The 21,776-nt window shown below is 38.2% G+C and overlaps 1 protein-coding gene across 3 annotated transcripts in view; it reads left to right on the top strand.

Annotated features, from left to right (window-relative positions):
* Positions 1 to 21,776, top strand: part of Arap2 (ArfGAP with RhoGAP domain, ankyrin repeat and PH domain 2) — a 177,939-nt gene that overhangs the window by 59,419 nt on the left and 96,744 nt on the right. For all 3 annotated transcript variants that reach the window (XM_052734962.1, XM_052734963.1, XM_052734960.1), the window contains exons 8-9: positions 2,267 to 2,387; positions 13,633 to 13,811. In XM_052734962.1, the coding sequence (XP_052590922.1) occupies positions 2,267 to 2,387; positions 13,633 to 13,811 (300 nt within the window). The remainder of the gene's footprint in view (positions 1 to 2,266; positions 2,388 to 13,632; positions 13,812 to 21,776) is intronic.

Genomic DNA, 21,776 nt, shown 5'->3' with positions numbered 1-21,776 from the left:
AAGGGCAGAAGACTATTAAGGGTGGGGTGCTCCCTGCATGGAATGGTTTAGCATATTCATCTCCTAAGCCTTTATTTTGGCGATGAGTTTCTGCTCCTAACGAGTTTCTATGGTATGTTACTTTAGACGTTGTGTTTATGTGGCAAAATAGTTGGCATAAATGGGATGAGATTTATTTGGGGCCATGGTTTCAAAGTATTTGGTCCCATTTTTTCTAAGGTAATGCAAAACAACATGGTAGCAGGCATATGTAGCAGAACCTACTTCACAGTGGCCAACAAGCAGAGATCAAGAAAGGACTGAAGGCCTGATACAACCTTTCAAATATCCTAGTCACACACATGTATAGGGCCTAAGTAGGTCCCAGGAAAGCTACTTAACTGTTGGTCTAGATTCTATATGCTCCCAGGAGCTCAGGTCAACTGTCTCTGTGGGTTCCTTCATAATGACTTGACTACCCCCTGGCTCTTACAATCCCTCCTTTTTTTCTTAAGGAAAACTCCCAGAGCTTCACCCAGTGCTTGGCTGTGAATCTCTGCATCTGCTCCCATCAGTTACTGGATAAAAATCTCTACCTGTGTATGACACTTATGTAGCTTGGTCTGTTGGTAAGGCTCCTAGCAGTGAGATCAGGACCTATCCCCATGCTGAATTATCCAGTGCAGCCTTTATGCAGGTGGAGGAGCTCAGTTCTACCTTAACTTGATGTGCCAAGCTTTGTTTAAGCCCATAGGAGACCTGCCCCTTTAAGGAGGAGTGGATGGGGAGGGGGGTAGATTGGAGTTGAAGGGGGGAGGGAACAGGAGGGGAGGAGGGAAGAGAAACTATGGCTGGTATCTAAAGTAAATGAAAAAATATTAACTAACTAAAATAAAATTAAAATTAAAAAAAAAAAACCCTAGTGATGATACCCATGTCCCCCAATTAGGCTGTACTTTTTAAAGTTCCTGCCACCTTCTACAATATTGTTACCAGCGGGGTCCCAAGTGCTTGACACATGACCTTGTAAGAAGACTTTCCTACTCAAACCATCAAATGTAGATACTACTATGGGAGAGAATGGAAGAAAAAGCCATTAAGGACAGCCTGTGGGAAAACGTCTGATATTCAGATGTGGGATGTGTGTGTGTTACAGCCTCATATTTCTTGACAACTCTGCATTCTTTATTATTTACTGGTTTTTTTTCCGGGGGGCATCTATTTCTCATTATCTGGCTTCTGTTATTTTTATTTGATCTGTCTTGTCAGAATTCTGCCTTTCCACTTAGCAATTTGGTGAAAGTTAAGTTTTCTTAAAGTCAGGATCAAACCTCACCATGTTTATGAAATGCTTTAAAAGGAACTGAGGTTCTGCATCTTTTTACTTATGTGTCCTGAAGTTTGAATTCACTTCTGACCTTAAATTGCCTGGTTTTTAAGTGTATAATGAGTCTGAAGTTTCTTTCTCACACAAAACACAAGAAATATTCCACTCTCAATAAATCATTGAGGTCATCTACCAAATGGTTTGGGAGTTCTAAGCAAACTGAAGATTGAGAGAAAGTGGTTAGACTCTTGATGTCCTTGAAAGCAAAATGATAATATGCGTGTGAATGCCGATTGGTAGCAGCAGATGCACCTTTCTTCATTTCTTGTTGTTTTTCAGGGACATAGTCTTACACTGTAGCACAAGGAAGCCTCTAACCTCCCACCTCAGCTTCTCCAATTTGGGGATTAGAGGTACAAATGACCATACCTGTTTTTCTTTTCTTACCCATTATTCATTAGGGAATGGGAAAAAAAGTGACCCAGTGTGAGATCAAGGTTCTCCTCATCAGACCATGGAGAATAAGGTGTATTAATGAATCTGGCAGGCTCCTTTGGCATGCTTGTTCTCTATAATGCAGCAGGATTTCGAGATGCTTCCCTGACAGTTCCTGTTGTGACCAGCAGATGCCTGCAAACACCGTGGAATCCTTGTGAGCAGACCGATTTAGAGACTGTGATTCTGGGCTTAGGAAGTGGAAATTGCTGGCCTCTTAGTGTTATTTTTTTTTATTTGGTGCTCTGCCTTTTAAATCTAGGCGACCAGAAAATTGAAAAGGTCATTTCTCTTAAAAGCTTCTGACACTTCATAGTTTTCTTTTGCTGCATTGAAAATCAGTGTATTTGCTTGTCCCTTTAAAATTTTACATAGAAATCATGAGAGAAAAACAGTTGTGAATCCTGTACCATTCTTACAGGATCTTCAGAAATTCATGTTCATCTTTTTCTCTAACTAATACAGGAGATGTACTCAAAAGGAATAATCCTGCTCACTGCGATATCCACAGTACGGGCTCAAGGAGACAACAAATTTGAAATTGTTACAACACAAAGGACTTTTGTTTTTAGAGTAGAAAAAGAAGGTAAGATTATTTTCCACTACCCGCCCCCTTCTTCTCCTCCCTCCTCTTTCTTCTAAGATCTGACTGTGTTACTCAGTCTGGTACAGAACTCACTATTCAGTCCACAGGACAGGCAGGCCTTGAACTCTGAAACCTCTGGCCTTATTTCCTCAAGCCCCAAGAATTCAAGCATGCACTACCCTACCTGTGTGTAATATAATTTTGTTATTGCTATCAAGATACTCAGAGTCCTTCATTTCTCACAAATCAGGTTAATAAAACGGGTAAAGAAAAATATAAGGCCACTTATAAGTCTATTATTTTCAAATAATTTACATTTTAAAAAGAGTTTTTGAATGTACAGTGGTAAAGCCTAAGTAAATTAACAAGTTGTTCCTTGTGTGGTTACTATTATATATCAAAAACATTTTTTTCAGGAACTATTAAGTATGAGATATGTCTTTAAGCTGTAGCTATAAAGCAGTGTAAAATGGACAAAAATATTCTCTCACAGAGACCACTTTAGTGTGTGGTTTTGATAATGCAAAATAGGCACTTAAATGTTAAAAAACAAAGGTCCTGAATGTAAACAAGTTGTTTTTCGAGAAGCTGACACAAGGAAGTTCTTAGCTAAATGAACTGACACAGTAATCTTTGGGTTAGAGACTTTGTACTGATTAAACTCACTGAGTTATTTTTATGGGAATCATCTACTGTGGGTCTCCTGATGCAAGGGTGACAGGTAGGGCAGAGAGATGGCTCAGCAGAGAATGATGCATGCTGCTGGGAAAGATAACTCGAGGTTATCCCTGGGAACCATATTGTGGAAGGAGAGAATCGATTCTTGCACGTTGTCTGCAGACTTCCAACACACAAGACACAGGTGCACCTCCACTCCTAAGTGCCTGTGTTTGTGAGCATGCACTCTTATGTGTGTACTAGCATGCAAACACACACACACACACACAGAAAGAGAGAGAGAGAGAGAGAGAGAGAGAGAGAGAGAGAGAGAGAGAGAGAGAGAGAGAGAGAGAGAGAGACATAAATGTGAACACAAAGGAGAAATGTGATGTACTGTTTGGATTAGGCTAAAAGTGTACAGGAGAGTATTCTCTGAATTTGATAGTACAGGAGGAAGAGGTAATAGGAAATGCAAGTTCTGTATTGTGCATTTGATTCATTCTCAGGATATGTCATGGCGATAATCTTCTCTAGTTTCAAATAATACAGGTAAGGCCAGCTACTTGATTAAATGTTAAGAGAATGACCTTACTTTAGGATCTATTTGGGGTAGATTTATAATTGACCCAATTTTTAACAAAGTGTCATCTTAGTGTGCCCAATAATAATTGCAAAGGGACTTACTGAATACTGTGTATATACCAGACATTTTGCCAAATTCAGCATCATAACAACCTTTTAAGGCAGTTTACATGATTGTTGTCCTACTTTATACACAAGAGCATCTAGCTGTAGATAGAAACTACTGTAATGTTAAGCATTGTGTAGTACCATTGCTCTTTAAACTACTCGGCTCCCAGAACATGGGTTAGCCTATAGCACAAAGAAACTGTTTAATAAATATGTATTTCTAGAACGCTCTCACTATTACTGAAGGTAATCAGCAGTGAGTGTACCCAGCTCCCTGTCAGGGAACAATGTGTTCCAGACTTTGATTACTGATGATTTATGAAATCAAACTAGAAGCTTGTGTCGCTGCTGAAAACAAAAACACCACACCAAGCCTTCCCAAAGAGCATAACAAATACCAAAGAGCAGTGCTTAGAGGGCATGTTATACTGTGTAACCAAGCAATGTAGATGTTCCACATGGCTGATAGAGAAAACATTTCATATTTCTATTGCTATATTTTATTTTAATTTTTAAATACATTTTAAACTAAAAGTTTATCACAATACTTTCATTCTGTTTCCTCTGTCCTTCTCACCCTCCAACCCCTTTCACATTCTCCCCTCAAGCTCAAGATAGTTTCCTTTTCCCCAAATATTATTGTTACACACACACACATACACACACACACACACACACACACATGCACAAACACACAAATTCAGTAATTTATAAATACAACCTGCTGAATTTTTATTGTTTGTGTGTATATGGTTTCAGGGATAACAACTTTCTATTGGATAACCAATTAGAGTGCTGATCCCTGGAAGAGGCTAATATTCTCTTTCATATCAATCATCCGTTGCCTGTAGTTCCTGTCCAGTGGTATGGACCTGTGAGAATTTTCTCCCTTCCATGTAATATGTCTGTTGGTATTGCTATTGTTCAGATATTGTTTATGCAGACAATTCTAGGAGAGAGTGTCAGAGCAACAGATGTCCTGGTATTATGGCTCTTCAAAATCTTCCCTACCCCCTCTTCCACCATGTTACTGGAGCCATAGACACAGGAGCTGTTATGTAGATGTATCCATTATGGCTGGGTTCTTCATCTTCCATTGATCTCTCTGGATTGTTTCTAGCTGAGGTTTTTTTGTGTGTGTGATGGTCTCCATTTACTATAAAGAGAAACTGCTTTGATGAAGGGTGGTAACTACACTTATGGGTGGATATAAGGATAAAATTTAGAGTGTAGTAAGAATTATCTTAAGACCCATGACCTCATTAGCACTGGAAAACTGGCTACCTTTCTAGTACCAAGCATTAGTCCCTCCTGTTGAGCTGATCTTAAGTCTGATTCGATGGCTCTTGGTTACCATCAACATATGACTGCCATTTGCTATATATACCATTATGGATATCTTACCACTTTTTGTCATTGTTGTGGTTCATAGATGTCACAGCTGAGTAGGGATTATTAATTGCTTCCCTCCTTTGGCAGTCTGCATAGTATTTTATGTTACTATGGAAACTATACTGCAGGACAATGACTCCCCAAACAGTATAGACTATGGCTGTTAACCCTAGTTCACTCTCAGAGGTTGAGGGTAAGCTCAGGTTGCTGAATAAACTGTGCACTTAGGACACAGGACTCAGATTATTTGAGTTGACTTGGTAATTACAAGAAAACAACACCAGAACAGAGATAATTAACCTGGCCTACAGCCTAAATCTGACCACAGAAATCTTGGTGGCACACAGTCATTCTCATTCATTTATACGTCAGCCCAAGGTGCTTGCTAGCCTCTACTGCGGAGTGTTTGTAGAGTATTGTGTGTAAATAGCCACTTCTGCAAATCATAACTAAAATACCATTACAGTTTGGCATTTTTCACATTCCCGCTATCTAATGTTTTGGTTGTTCTGGGCGTCATAAAAAAAAAATATTGCCCTTTTCTTAAATAAATGTGGATCATATTAAAATAGTATCGCTTTGAAAATTGTCTTCCTTAGGGAGAAATTTCATATTGACTCTTCTTGTTCTGGGGTAGAAACACTGGCATGGGTGTGTAGTTCATGGCATTATGGTCTCCAGCCATAGCTATGAGTCAGAAATTTACAGACAGGTGATGCTATGGGGTCCTGCTTCTCAGGGTTAGCACAGAGCTTCACGATTCTGATGGGGGCGTTCCCTGTCCAACACTGTTCTCAGAACCTGGTTGTCAATTGTAGGTGCTATGTTTCTGTTAATTGGAGCACATTGTAGGCCATGGGAAACAGACTAGTCAGTCACTCAATTCTAGGCACTAGAGAGTTCTCCAAGGTAGTTCTGAGTCGGATACCTAAAATGGTCTTAAATTCAAAGCAGCTTATTAGACTTACCATATGAAATATACCCCAGTTGCTTAGGGGAGTTACAACATGGTCCGAAGCAAATTATGAGATGTCTTCTATGCTGTGGGATGTTCTGTATGGCAAATGTGTTGCTGATTAGTCATTAAATAAAACACTGATTGGCCATTGGCTAGGCAGGAAGTGTAGGTGGGACAAGGAGGAGAATAAAGCTGGGAAGTGGAAGGCTGAGTCAGAGAGATACTGCCAGCCGCCAAGATGAGAAACAGCATGTGAAGATGCCGGTAAGCCACAAACCATGTGGCAAGGTATAGATTAATGGAAATGGATTAATTTAAGCTGTAAGAACAGTTAGCAAGAAGCCTGCCACGGCCATACAGTTTGTAACCAATATAAGTCTCTGTGTTTACTTGGTCGGGTCTGAGGGGTTGTGGGACTGGCAGGTGAGAGAGTTTGTCCTGACTGTGGGCCAGGCAGGAAAACTCAAGCTACACTTCTAACTCTTCAGTTTTCACCCTCCTCATTCTCATTCATGGTGACTGTCTGCTTCATTGATTGCTTCATAGTGTTACTGAAATCTCTTAAAGATGTTTTAGGACCATGCTATAATTCCAAATTCCCTTTAAAAAATATTGTACTACAAATAATGTCTTTTGTAAACATTAAACAAAGGAGTACATAAATATGTATCTACTTTTCACCAGAGCTATGGTGAGACTTTCCAATAATATTAATATTATACTGTAGATGAACAGTCTTATTAAATAAGAAACACAGAGCCAATTGTAGAGTTAAAAGCCCAAGAGGTCAGAGCAGTAGCTGAGAGCTGAGTTTACCTTTCACTGCCACTGCTGTCCTTCCTCTCAGCAAGAGCTCTACTTCCTGTGTATCTGTCTTTTTATAGACTTTCTGTTCTACCTTCTCATTGGTTGTAAACCCAACCACATGACCTCCTCGTCACTGCCCATCTATACAGACCTCCAGGTCTTCTATGGTTGGTATTGAGATTAAAGGCATGTATCTCCATGCTGGTGGTATCCTTGAACACATAGAGCTCTGCCTGTCATGTGGTTGGGATAAAGGGTGCGTGCTACCACTGCCAGACTTCTGCTATGGCTTGCTATCAGTTCTGATCCTCAGGCAACTTTATTTATTAACATAAAAATAAAATTACATTTCAGTACAAATAAAATATCACCATATTATACTACTGGGGTTGAGGAAATAGTTCAGTGGTAAAATGCTTGCTGTGCAAGGGTGAGAGCCTGAGTTCTACCCCGAGTAGAGGCATATGTTTGTAATTCCAGTGCTGCTACAGCAAAATGGAGAGCAGAAAAAGGAGAACCCCCAAATATTCATGGAGCACCTACTCTGTCAGCGAATATGAGTCTGTCACAAACAAAATAGAAGGCAAACACTGACACTCAGATTGTATTCTGATCTCCACACTCAGACCATGGCAGGCATATGTGCACACACACACACACACACACACACACACACACACACACACACACTCAATATAAAGGTGTCTACTACTCAGACATTTGCCCAGTTTTAAACTCTATATCTCTGTGAAGTTTTCTATAGTTTGAATGGCCATTCTGAAGCAATTGGGTGGCTTTTGTAACTGTGTGATATTCTTTTATTGGTGAGTTTATTAGAATAAAGTGATTTTTTTTAAAAACAAAACAAAACATACTATAGGCCACAGATTTGGTTTTGAAGAACTTATGGGTTGAAGTTACTGATTGTAATGTGTATTACCACCTGAGTCCTCTTCACGCATCTTAGAATCATATATTCAGCTTCCTACTTCATATCTCAGTAGCACGATCTTCAGTAGTGTCTCAGATGTCGGATGTCCAAATTCCTGTTTCTGCTCTTCCCACTAAACCTTCTTCTCTTCTAATCTTCCTCATTCCCAGAATTGGAAGACTCCTGTGCTCAAGCCATGAGCTCCTATTGTTCTTCTTAAGTCGTTTCCTTCTTTTATCATATATCATCTAATTGGTTATTGAATCCTGTCACTCGGTCATTTTGACTTTGAAGTTAAGACTAGATGCTGACTAGTTCTTAATGCCTACAGTGTCACCTCTTAGCTCAAAGCAATTGCTTTCATCTGGGATAGTCATGTCATTGATTCACTACGATCCTGTCATCATTCCTTTTGTCAGAAAAACCATTCAATAGAGAAGTCTGATCATATCAACTCATTTCTAAGGTCCCATTGTCTTCCTTTCTTACCGAGAGCAAAGCATAGTGTGTATAATGTCCCAAAGCCCTCTAGACTCTTGATCTGGTCTTGGTCTTTTTCCATTCCTTCCTTCCATGCCTACCCTTCTTTGCTACCTTTCAACAGCAAGGTGTTCTTGGACCTGGATCTGAAAGTCTCAGTTGCCCTGGGACCACAGCATGCACTGGTCTTCATCCTGCAGTATTTTCTTCCAGGCATCCTTCTGCTTGCTCCATTACTTCATTTCTTTAGGCATTGCTTGACCAGTCCTTTTCTTCTGAGACTTTTCATATTACTATATTTAAAGTAACTCTCCTGTTGCCCCTCATCCTGTGCATTATGCTGTCCCAACTCACTTGCCACTGTGTAGTGTACTCCAGTGAATGTCTGTGTTTTTATGCCTTCTTCCTTTCAGTAGAGTATAATCTCCAGGAGAGAATGTTCCTGCTCCTGGTGTGCAGAATAAGCCCTGTAATATAGCAGTTAGTATTTGCACAGGTAGTGGTTATCAATTTGACAACACTTATGGCTCTCATGTTGATGGCTGAAGGGGCTTTCGTAGATCAGATCATATTAAAAGTAAAGTTCCTGACTGGGTATGATGGGTGCTTGAAAGTCTAGCACTGAGGAGGCAGAAGAAAGGTGACTACTATAAGTTAGAGGTGAGCCTAGGCCACAGAGTGAAAGATCTGTCTAAAGAGAAAAAAAAGAAAAGAAACAAAAACGAACCGAATAGGGAAGGTTGAGTTTGTTTATGGTTATTTTGGTGGTACTTGTTTGCATGTCCCTGTATGACATTCTCTGGTATCCTTTGTAACTAATGAATTATCTGTGCTAAATTTTGAACTCAGAGAATGTGATCTTCTTGTTGACATTTTGAATTTTTCTGATTCTTTGGTGTTTCTGAAAACCACAAAAACTAATTTAAAAATGGTTGAAGAGATTGCTGTTTTATTTTGTCTACATTATAGCAAAACCACTTATTCTTTTGTCTTTCCCACTTTTACCCCCCACCCCCAATTTGGGTTGCCATTCATGGAGAGAAGCCATAATAGAGAACATTTCAGAAGGAATGATACTTAGTAAAGTGCTACTATTGAGATACAATCAGATCTTTATTTTTTGAAGGAGTCAACATGGTAATCTGTCCCATTAGCCACTAGAGGCTAAAATACCCCCATATGCTCCCAATACCCAGGGAATGTCTGAATCTGTATACAGTATTAAATAACATATGCACTAATTCTTTCCTATATATGCATACATGTGATAAAAATTAATTCTTAAGTCAGACACAGTAAAAGATGATCAGCAATAGCTTATGATCAAGCAGAAGAGTTATGACAAAATATTTTTGTATAAGTTATACTAATGCGATCATTCTAATCAAAAAAATAGCTTTTTCACTGGAAGTACTACACAGACCTTCTTGGGCATCTTTCAAATTGTCCTGTATCAGTGTGACCTCACTTTAACACCATTACTAAGTAGTATAAAAGCTTAGGGAATACAGGTACTGCACAGCCATGATGTTTTACTTGTTACCTGAGATGGGTACTTCATGCCTTGTGGAAGAACATTTCATACAAATGGCTTGTATACACTGGGATAGGATTGTGTCTGAAGTAGAACAGGGTGGGTGGGATGGCTTAAGGCTTTAGCACACTACTAAGAATGGCATGTAATTTAAAGCTTATGAATTGTTTATTTCTAGAATTTCACACATTTTTTTTAAACTGTAGTTCACTGGCTCAGCTACAATAGCACCTAGCTTGTCTCAAACCATTTATCAAAATTATTTGGTTTGGAAATTGTCAAAGCATGTTTCCCTCATCTAAGGATGCACATATTGCACAGCCTAAGACTAATGACTCTTACAATCTGTTTTATTCTGTTTGCATTATCTGTTCAGTGCTTCTCTCTGTTTAGAACTGGATGTTCCTGTTAATTCTTGTTTTTTTTTTAATGAATGATTTGTTTGTTGATAATTTCATATATATTGTCAACAAACAAATTTCATGAATAAAAAGAATTCACACATACATTGCACTCTCTATACCCTCACTCCCTGCTCCTTTTTAGTTTCCTCCCACCCCTGTTACTACACCCTCCTCCTAAAAGTTCCCTTTCCAGATCCATGTCTTCACTGTGTTGTTTTATGACACACTGATTTTAGTCATGACAATCTGTGTGTCCATGTGTATCCAAACATCCACTGGAGCCTGGTGGACTAACAGTTTTGTGTACAACTGAAGATGACTGTCTCTCTCCCAGAATCTAACAGTTTTCAAGAGTTCAGCAGTCAAGGGTAGGGCTCCATGAGCCCTTCCTCAGTCTATTGACAGTCTTGTTCGGACCCAGTTCAGGTAACTGCAGGTGTAATGAAATCACATTTGCAATGGCTGTCTTGTGTAGAAGATAGCATTTCAAATCTCTTACACCCCTACTCCCTGCTTTTTGCCTCTTAAATTCTTATCATTTTTCTGAAATGTTCTTTGAGCTTTATGAAACTGATGGCTACTCCATATTAAGGAATGCATGCCTGGTAATGTAAAACTGGTCCAAACCCCATGTCTTGGAAGGTCATATACCCTCACTATAGTTGTATAGTTAAATAGCCTTGGCACTAAGCTATAGTCTTATATATATATATATATATATATATATATATATATATCCATAGAAACTACTTTTTATGATTAAAGAAACTTGTCTTTGCAGTGAATGGTAGTGATGTGGAAACACATGAATCCTCAAGGTGCTTAGAATAAATAACAGATTAGTTCTCAGCCCCAAAGAGGACATTCATCTCTTATTCTTTATTTCCCATTACTATTTGAAGACTCGGGAGCTAAATAATCCTAGAGATAGATATATTTGTTTCAGCACTGCTCTAATATTGCAAAAGATGCAATTGCCAATTGTAAATTAATTGCTGAGAAACTAAGATGTATGCTAACTGTGACCTAAAAGCCACAAAGCTTTGGTTTACTTCATTACATTATATTTACATTTGAAACTATTTTATGAATATTCAGAGAAGCAACCATCCTTTACCTTACTTGGCAGAAACATTTTGTGTGAAACCAACATTCACAAGTAATAACCACAGTAAGGTGGAAACGCTTACCAAAATAATAGCACATTTCTCTAGTGTAGGCTGGACCTGTTGCTGAAGATGTCACACTGGAGGAGTTGTTGCTTGTTGACATTGAAGATTCTGAAATGCTTTTGATGTATAACAGCACTGGGGTGTTTGAAAAGTACTTCATCCAGATAGATGATCTTTGATAGAACTCTTTTTAGTACTTCATCAGTTGAGTGCAAACGGTGATAATTTAGGAATTAAGATTTATTGTGAAGTAATTTTTCATCCTTAATTCAATATGAAAGTATCTCATAAGGAGACTTACTGTAATCCACAGTGAAGTTGTGCATTCTCTAATAGGGAGTCCTATATCTGATGGTTTGGCTCTGGTTACCCTTTCTATGGAAAATTTTGCTACTTGAGATTCAGTCTGTTTTATTTTTTCTTTGTTCCTAATAATCCATCCCCTGTTTGGTTTGAGAGCTATAACAATAGTTTGACTCCTGGTTTGTGCATTTTTTTTCTCATTGTACATTTAACATTTATCTACATCTATGGGTCTTTTCTTGTAGAGGTTGTCTCTGCTCACATGTTTTTGTTAGTCTGCTGAGGTGTGCCAGTGTCCTGAAAATGAACAGTGTTCTGTGAACTAGATTGTCCTGCCATCTTTCATGGTCACTTTATAACATCAAATTCCTTTTTATTCAGGGCTGCTTATTTTGGGGTTAATATCCATGAAAAAAATATGTCTTACTCTTTTTAATACACTGACACTTTGAATGTTCATGTATTTTTCCTTTTATTACACTTGATCTCTTTGTTCCTATTCCTGAACTTCATGTTCCCAGGTTGGCCTACCAGTCATAAACATAGGCATCTCAATTCTGTCTCCTCCTTGCTAATTATCCTGAAGTGCTTTTCTTTTGTTTCTATAATTGAAAGCAGCTAGTGGCTGTCTATATTTCTCATCATTTCCTTGTGAGTTCAGAAGTCTCAATATGCTCCTTTTGAACCAATGTTTGTTCCTGGTACTTTTTTCTTGTGTTGTCCTTGCTCTGAATCTTGCTCTGCCCTTCAGGCTTCAGTTTGGTTTTTCACATTGTTCCTCATTCTCAAGATCTATCACATGTCCCTCCTTTTTATGGTGCCAAATGCAGTTGTGTAGGAGTTGAAATAATTTTTATTATAATTTTAGTACTACCTTTCTCAGTGACCTTCAGCAAATCACTTACCTCAGTTGAATGGACTCATATATTATTTGATACCATTTGTATGACATTTATTCTAGTCTGTGCTCCATTATCTGTTCAAATCTAACTTGACTTATTGTCTTGATTGCTCTTTGGAGACTATATCACATTTCTATGTCCCCAATATAGTATGTGGTACATAATTGAAGGTCACTTGGCTTGTATGGAGGGAGTGTGAAGACCATGTTTTACTTTTCCAGCTGAGTTATAAAGCATTATTTTCTGACTATTTCCCTATTTCTTCCACCGGTTGAGTACTGATGCTGTTTTCTTCTGTACTCATTATTTTAATGTATCTCTGACAAAGTAACCTGACAGACAACTTAAGGTAAAAAGAGTTATATTGGCTCATGGTTTCAGAGAACACAGTACTTGGCAACTGAGCCTCTGGTCCTTGGGAAGATCTGGCTAGAAGAGTATGTAAAATAGAAGTTTCTTTACCTACTTCCAGAGAAAAAGCTGAGAGGAATAAATGCACTTTTCCATGGGTATAGCCTTCAAAAGCAGTTCTCTTTTGTATAGCTACTTCTTCCAGCTCTGACCCTCTACTCACTTTCCATAACTTCCCAAAATAGTACCACCAACTGCAGGGCCACAAGCTCAAAACAGAACCCTAATAGAAATATTTCATTGCAAAACGATGGCAAAGAGAAAACCCAATCTCCTTAATCATCTAAAAGTGTTTCTCAGACATGGATAAGGTTGTAAGTCTCCTGGAGTTCTTTGAAAAAATGCTGAGCCTTTTGGGGTTGGAATAGAGCCAGAGATGTGGTATTTCTTGTATGATCCTAGAAGAAACTCATTGTGCTGGCTCCAGAGCATCTACGTAGTCTTTTGGTTCTGTTAAATTTGAACTCTTGCCTCTGCTGACAATGGAATTTAGGCTGTGGTTGTGGTAAAGAATTTGTATGTTACTTACTTTAAAACAAGAGGATCTCATGTTGATGCTTCTATGTCCAGATGTCTTATATGTTTTCTCCTCTAATTTCAGAAGAGAGAAATGATTGGGTCAGCATATTATTAAGTGCACTGAAGTCACCATCCCTTACTTCACAGTTGCAAGCAGCTACAGCACCCGAGAAATGTGGATATCTTGAATTGAGAGGCTACAAATCCAAAATCTTTACTGTTTTAAAGGGAAACAGTGTGTGGCTTTGCAAAAATGAGCAGGTGAGCTTTGTTACATTAATTGTAATTACTGTTCTTTGGTGATAGCCACTGTGTTTAGCTTTTGAGAGCTACTTGAGGTTTTATTTATAGTCTTGCTGTTGCTTTAAATACTCCACTAACAATAACAAAGAAAATCTGATTGAATGCTTTGTTTCAGAAAAGTGTTTCCATCAGACCAGAGGTTGCATGCCACCTTTTTTAAAAATTTTGTAATTAATTTATTTTTACATATCAGCCATGGATTCCCCTGTCCTCCCTCCTACCACCACTCCCCCTCCCTCCAATCCACCCCCCATTCCCATCTTCTCCAGGGCAAGGACTCCCCTGGGGATTTTTTAATGGACTGAGGAAGCAGCATTGTTGGAAAGAATTGTTGAAATGTATACCTCAGTTGAAGGAAATATAGCTGTCAGAGAATAATTGAGAATATGTACAGATATTGTTGAATGGGACTAATTCTGTATCTTTGTGATAGAAAATTAGAAGACACTAACAAGTAACCAGGTGTATTAGTTACTTTTCTGTTGACATAAAAACACCAGGAGCAAGGCAACCTATGGAAGAGGGAATTAATTTTATCTTAAGTTTCTTGAATAAATAAGAATCTTTAGCAGGAATCCTAATTGGTCTTAATAATAAAAACCCAGAGCCAGATATTGGGGTAAATGCTGAAAATTCAGAGAGACAAAGGAGCAAGCCGCGGCTTCCTCTTGCCTCACTAACTCCTCAGCCTGAAAGAGGTGAGCTCCTGTGTCCTCCCACCTTATATTCCTCTCTCTGCCCAGGCATATCACTTCCTGTCTCTATCTCCCAAGTGCTAGGATTAAAGGTGTGTGCCACCACTACCTGGGTCCTCTGGTTAACTAGTGGCTAGCCCCATACTCTGATCTGCAGGCAAGCATTATTTGTTAGAGCACAAACAAAATATCACCACATGAATCCATCATGGCAGGGAGCCATAGCAGTGAGAATAGGAAGCTGAGAGCACACATCTTGAATCATAACCATAAGCACCAATCAGAGAGAATGAATTAAAAGTTACAAGGATGAAAGGTCTCAAAACCCCAACCACAATGACATACTTCCTTCGTAAATGCCACACCTCCTACACCTCTCCCAAGCAATGCTGCTAACTGAAGACCAAATATTCAAGAATCTGAGCCCGTGGGGGACATATTTCTTTGAGTCCACCACACCAGATTTTATTGTCTTTATTTTTCTTTGAACAGATATTCTATTTGTCATGAAACTGCTTTGGTAGTAGAGCCACATTAAAAGAGGTGGGTATAGAGATGTATAGGTATATATATATTTACAACCATATAGATACAAACATCTACCTATATACCCATGTCACCTATACATAAGTATATGGGCTTTAACAGTTAGGTTATTGAATTTGGTTAATAGGAAAACACTAAAGAGATAGTTTAAAATTTTTGTGGAGGCTTGTGGATAATTAAACTGTTTTTTTAAATGTCTTGTAAGCTTTACACTTGATTTTGTAGTTACGGACTTACTTTTATCTACTATTTCAGACTTTTATATATAAAAGAAAATTTTTCCTCCTTAGGTGACTAATTCTTATTTGAGGGTGGAAGAGTGTATTTTGAATGTCTAATCTAACATGAATTCATTTTATAATGGACTGTAATAAGATATAGACATGGACTCTTTTCCCATCAAAGACAGTCATCAACTCAAAACAAGCAATAGTTACAAACTGAAACTATACCACTTAGGCGAGGTACTCTCAAACTTCAGTATGAATGTATTCATTATTATTTTTTGTGGGAGGATACCTTACCCAATTATTTGTAGAAGACATCATTGAGTAACACGGGCAAACTACTAATGTAAATGTTTAGCATATTCCTAAAAAGTAGTGACATACAGCTTAACAATGTATATGAAGTCTCTGAAGTTAGGTGATTAAGACTTTTCTCATTGGAATTCATGCTAAAAATTCATAATTTGCATGTATCTGCATTGCAGTTACTCTGCCAAATTCAGGAATTCATTTTTTACTTGCACAGACCCAATACAATTCCTATTATTTGTTTCATTGTTCACATTAGCAAGATTATCTGAGTTTGTATTATTTTTCTAGCAGTAATATGGTTTTTGAGTTTTATTAACCCTTTGGGAGAAATACTTTTTTTTAAATATGAAATCATTGTTTTAGTAACAGTATTTGAAAACAAAAATCTAAAAATGCTTGCCACTGGTTGAGTGCCAGGTACTATGCTAATTAATTTATAAATACTCATTTTTAATCTCTCCTATAATTATAGGAAGAAGATTCTCTCATCTGTGAGTTAAAGATGAGTAAAATGAGGTTTACATAGTTTGTACAGGGCTAAGAGATTCATCATGCCAAGCTTAATTTAAAACTAGAATTTTTTAACACTATGCTTGTCTTCTTACTAAAGGCTTAGTTAGTATCTTTTCTGAGTTCTTGTCTTTTGGAAATAGGCAAGAATTAGTTTTGTGACTAATTTCATTGCCTAGGGGTTTCAGGGCATGTACTCAGTTAATGTTGTATCAGGCTGTGCACTCTCAAAGGTGTGTGCTTATCTAGCAGGGCAGTTTTGTTTGCAAGGGTGAAATGCCAGTCAAGAGCAATTACAGGTAATAAGCTCAGTGCTTTTGCTGCCTGATTATTTGTTTGCTTTGCTTTTTTTGAGATAGCATCTCTTGTAGCCGATGATCTTGAACTCTTGGTCCTCCTGCTTCTACCTCCCAAGTGTTGAAATTACAGTCCTGTGCCACTGTATCTGTCTCAATGCTGTATTCAATGCTGTATTCCATGGGTAGGCATATGGACAGGTCCATAACACAGGGCATCCAATAAATTGGTGAACTATAAATACTTCCATTTACACAAGTAATGACTAAATTATTATTATTACTTTTTAAAAGCAGTAAAGCTGGAGTACACATCATCTTTAGATAAGTAAATGTATTTTTAATGTACGTTTATTCAGTTTTTTCCTCCTATATATTCAGGTGCTTATACTTTATCTTTAAAGATATAATTTAGAGTATGTATGCGTGCGTGTGTGTGTGTGTGTGTGTGTGTGTGTGTGTGTGTGTGTGTGTGAGTATGCATGCACGTGTATGAGTGTGTGATGTTTGCATCATATTATATAGAATCAACTTGACTAGTAGTTAAGTGGAGCGAGCCATACATGTTTTGGTCCCAATAGTGCCATTCCAGCTCTTGATGCCTTTCCATTTGGTGAGTTCCTTATTCTCCCAAGGAAAGCTGTTTAATGCTGATCTCATAGGGAAGCAGGTGATGGGAAGAATCTTGTGACCTGCTGAGATAGGATAATCTTTTTTCTCAACACAAAGGGCTTCACCCAAGTGAGGGCATTGGCCTGTTTTAGGAAAGCACTGAATGATGGGGATATATTTTAATGTAAAATCTAAACATTTGAGCCAGGTGGTGGTAACACATACCTTTAGTCTCAGCACTTGGGAGGCAGAGGCAAGAAGATCTCTGAGTTCGAGGTCAACCTGGTCTACAGAGCAGGTTCTAGGACAGTCAGGGCTACACAGAGAAATGCTGTCTCGAAAAACAAAAACCAAAAACAAAAACAAAAACAAACAAAAAAAACCTATAAGTTTGATACTTTCATACACACACTTGCATGTGCACACAAACACACATACACACACACACCACAAATTTTCAAAAGTTATACAACAAACATACTCATTTAAAAGTATGAGATTTTTATATTTGAACTTTTATATCACAATTTTTGTTGGATCTATATAATAGCTATATATCAAAACATAATTGTTTTTATTATTTATAAGCAGTGAATTCATTGCACATGCAATCTCATAGCATATTTCTTAAAAAAGAAGTCAATGTATATCATCACTCTAACCCAAGAATTATCTTCTACTTTCTATCCAACAATAAATACATAGTTTCACTAATTTGTTGATTATTCCAGTGAGAGTAAACACAATGGATAGAGGTGAGGGTTGGCCATTATAGAGAAATCGCATTTATCCTAACCACATGTGATGGGCCTGGGAGGTTGCAACATGGGGTTTTTATTTCTGTTCTGCTGTAACTAACCATCTCTGGTAATGCAGTGATTCCCTTTAACTGTCACCATCATGCAGGGAGGAAGATCGCTGTCTCCAAGGCAGTCATTACTTTGTTGAAGTTTCAGATTTTTGTGCCTATTCCAGATGAGATGACTTACCCTTTGGGATGTGTGTTGGATAAGCATTCATGAAAGTACCACATTTGGTTCAGTAGTATGTGAATCCCAAACCACACCCTATGAAATGCTGCTCAGATTTTTTTCTTCTTTCTTTTCTTCCAAAGTGATAGGCATCCAGTGAAAGGGGGAATGGAAATCCTGGAAAATGTGTAAAACTTCCTTCACCCATGTGCCTTTCATTCACTTTATTCACCACTGGATGGTATCTTTATTATTATTATTATTAAACTTATTTTAAAATAACCTTTGCTCAGTTGAACATTTTGAACAGTGATACAGTGATGTAGGAATCAACAAACATTTAGTAAAAATTAAGAAAATCATTATTGTAGTATAGTTCCAGAATTTGAAGGATTCTTCATAGCACATTGAACATAATTCTGAAAGAGTCTGCAGCCTACGCTTTGTTATTACCGCAGCCTTTCTGAAGTGTCAGTAATTTGTGTAAGGGTTTAAAATGTTCAGCCTTTCTTGAAATTTTGCCTTACCACATTCTTTTCACTTAATACAGAATTGTATTAGCAGAGTGACTTCTTCCAAGGGTTTAAAAAATTTTCAGTTGCATCATTAGAATTTAGAAAACGGGAAAGCCATTCAAGATTGTTTTCATTTGCTTGATCCCATGGGTTTCTTTCACTGTGTATGACCAGAAGTTACTCTCCTTTGAAGATTGTTGTTTCCAGAGCTTTCCTTCCAGTCCCCAAAGATGCTCTCACAGTGCCAGCCTGCCTGCAGGCACATCATCGGCAATCCTTTTCTTTAGTTCCTGAACCTATCTCTAGGACTGAGACAAGAACATGCATTTTCTCACTTAAATTCACCGTGAACTCACTTTTGCCACAAACTCTTATGATTTTTGAAATTCCCTCTTGTTCTTAAGAGCAGTGGTGTGAGCCTTCTGGCAGTCTTGCTGTTCATCTGTAGGTGTGAGCCGGCTGGCAGACTTGCCGTTCATCTGCATTGTGTTCTCTGACTGGTATTAACACAGTGAATAATAGACATCAGCCTGTGTTGAACATGGGCTCCTGGTTTCCTGGCTGCTCGGTTCAAAGGCTCCCTTCTTCCTTTGCTTTGTGTACTTTTACTTCATTAGTACACTGTTGGAGCCGAAACCCAGAGGGGCTCTCAGGCTGCCTAGCAGAAAGACTGGTAAGGACTTAAATTAAATATAGCCTGAGGCGTTTTCAGTTTTTTCTTTTTTCCAGCTAGGCTCTATGGAGAAGTAAAGGGGGAAGAGATGAAGAATTAGAGAGGACCTTTGTTAGAGAGGCAAACAACATCTTGGATAACAACACTAAAATTCTTTGCCTAAATACTCTGTTGCAAAACAGTGCATTGCCCCCATCACGTAAATTAAATGTCACCCCCTTCCATATTTAGTTCCATCTCAAATGCCCTTTCTGTTGCAATTTTTGCATATTTCCTTCTACTCTTTCCACCTGCTTGTGTCTTATATACTTGCAGTGTATTATAATAGTGACAGCATTTTCATATTGTCATTTCCACTCTGTGTAAAAGGACTTCTGTAATTGGATGTGTATAGGTTTTACTATAGTCATTGTTATGTTTCTAGATCCATCTGTCTATTTAGGAGAAAGTGGAGGACTGGCAGCCGAGGTTGGCCCCTTGCTCCCACATCTTCACTGTGGGGTGAGCAGGCCTGCGTTCACAGTCACACATACATACAGAGAGAGAGACAAACCCAGAATTCCTTTGACACTTCTCATCAAGGGCCTTTCACATTTAAAAGGCTGCCTACCGGGGTTTGGGAGGATGGCTCAGCAGTTAAAGTGCAAGTACTTCTCTTCCAGAGGACCATGTGCTCTAGAGAGACTGAGATGGTTTCCAGAAGCCAAGTCTGGTAGTGCACAACTCCAGCTCCAGGGGGATCCAATGCCCTCTTCTGGCCTGCATTCATGTGATTCTCATTCCACCACCCCTTTCTCTCTGTCCCTCCACACTTCTTTCTCACACACACATAAATAAAACAAATCTTTAAAAAATAAAATACTGTCTACTTGTAGGGGTTCTCAGCATTCTCAATACTGTAACCCTTTAATGCAGTTCCCCAATTTCTAGTGACCCTCAACTATAAAAAATTTTTTTGTTACTATCATTTTGCTACTGTTATGAATCAAAGTGTAAATATTTTTGGAGGTAGAGATTTGCCAATGGGGTCATGACCCACAGGTTGAAAACCTGTGGCCTAGAGGGTAATAGGTATCACTGACATTTTTCCTGAAAAGTAATTTCTAAAGATTTATTTATTTATTTATTTATTTATTTATTTATTTTTATTGTGTGTGTGTGTGTGTGTGTGTGTGTGTGTGTGTGTGTGTGTGTGTGTGTGTGTAAGTTTGCATATGTGCATACACCAGGGAAGAAGCCAGAAGAGGATGTTGGATCTCCTGGAACTGGTGTTATAGACACTTGTGAGCTCCACTACATGGGTGCAGGGAACCAATCCTGAGTAGGTCCACAGCAAGAGCTGCAAGTGCCTTCAGCCACTGAGCCATCTCTCCAGCCCCTTAGCCTTCAAAGAGCTGTGAGCTTTTGTATTACTAAGCCTTAGTGAGAATGCATATTGTTTGCATTGTCTCATTTCTCACTGTGAGTTCCAGGCAAGAAGCTTCTACTCTGTTAGCATGTAGAATCAATTTGTTGAATTAGAATAAAGTCATTGAATTAATTGTCATTTATTTATAGTTGTCTCCTTGGCTTGAGAGTTTGTCTTTTTATAAAAAGTTTTTCTTTTAAATTTACATTTTGCTCGAATTAATCTCATTGTATTTTTCTGTCTTCTTTGGTATTATGTTATCTTTTTTCCCCAATTCCTTTGAGTACTTTATATAATTAAGAAATTAAACTTCATGACTTATTTTCATCATTTGGTTACATTTCATTTCTTGTTAATGTTATTATGTAGAAATTTTGAGCATAATTTACCTAAAACATTTTTAATAAGCTTAAAGTACACAGGTCCTCTGTTTTCTTGACAAATTATTATTTTCTAAACCATTTACCCAGAAAAATGTAGATAACAACCCAGTATGTCTAAATGTCATATATTTTTCTGTCTCTGTGTGTGGTCTTTTGAGACAAGGCCTTACTAAGTAGTTTTGGTTCATCTCAAACTCATTGTGTATCCCAGCCTGGCCTTAAACTTGCGGCAGTCCTCCTGCCTCAGCCTCCCATGTACTGGGAGGTGTACACCACCACACCTAGTGCAATAATCAAGTATAGTCATACTTTGAAATAGGTGTATTGTAGTGTATTTGTTCCTGGTATTTTTGTTGATTAGAATTTCAGCACATGGTCATGAAACAGATTTAAGAAAACTGGCCTTGGCTTCCATTTGTTATGAGTCCCTGATAGTCTCCCATCTCTTTCTGATGAGTTTTTAAAATATCATGCTAATATTAGCCTGTTCATTACAACCAGATGTCTTGCTTGGTGGGTTTGGGCATCCATTTGATGCTGATTGTGGCACTGGGGTTTTAACTACAAAAACTCATTTGATTAAATATCTTCAAATCAGAGTATAACAAGAGCCTCTTCCTCCTAATGTAAAGTCCCTTGATGCTTTGGCATGGGGATGGACTACTAATAGAATTTAAATAGGCCTCTGAAGGCTTGGTTTGTATGGCACAGAATGAAGCCACAGGATGTAGGTGGTGACCTCACATTCTCTGGGTTCTCTCTCTGGCCAAGCTCT

This window comes from Peromyscus californicus, unplaced genomic scaffold (genome assembly GCF_007827085.1).
Source record: "Peromyscus californicus insignis strain IS unplaced genomic scaffold, ASM782708v3 Scaffold_13__1_contigs__length_99412109, whole genome shotgun sequence".
In the NCBI taxonomy this organism is placed as follows: domain Eukaryota; kingdom Metazoa; phylum Chordata; class Mammalia; order Rodentia; family Cricetidae; genus Peromyscus; species Peromyscus californicus.
This window is presented reverse-complemented; position numbering and strand designations above follow the sequence as displayed.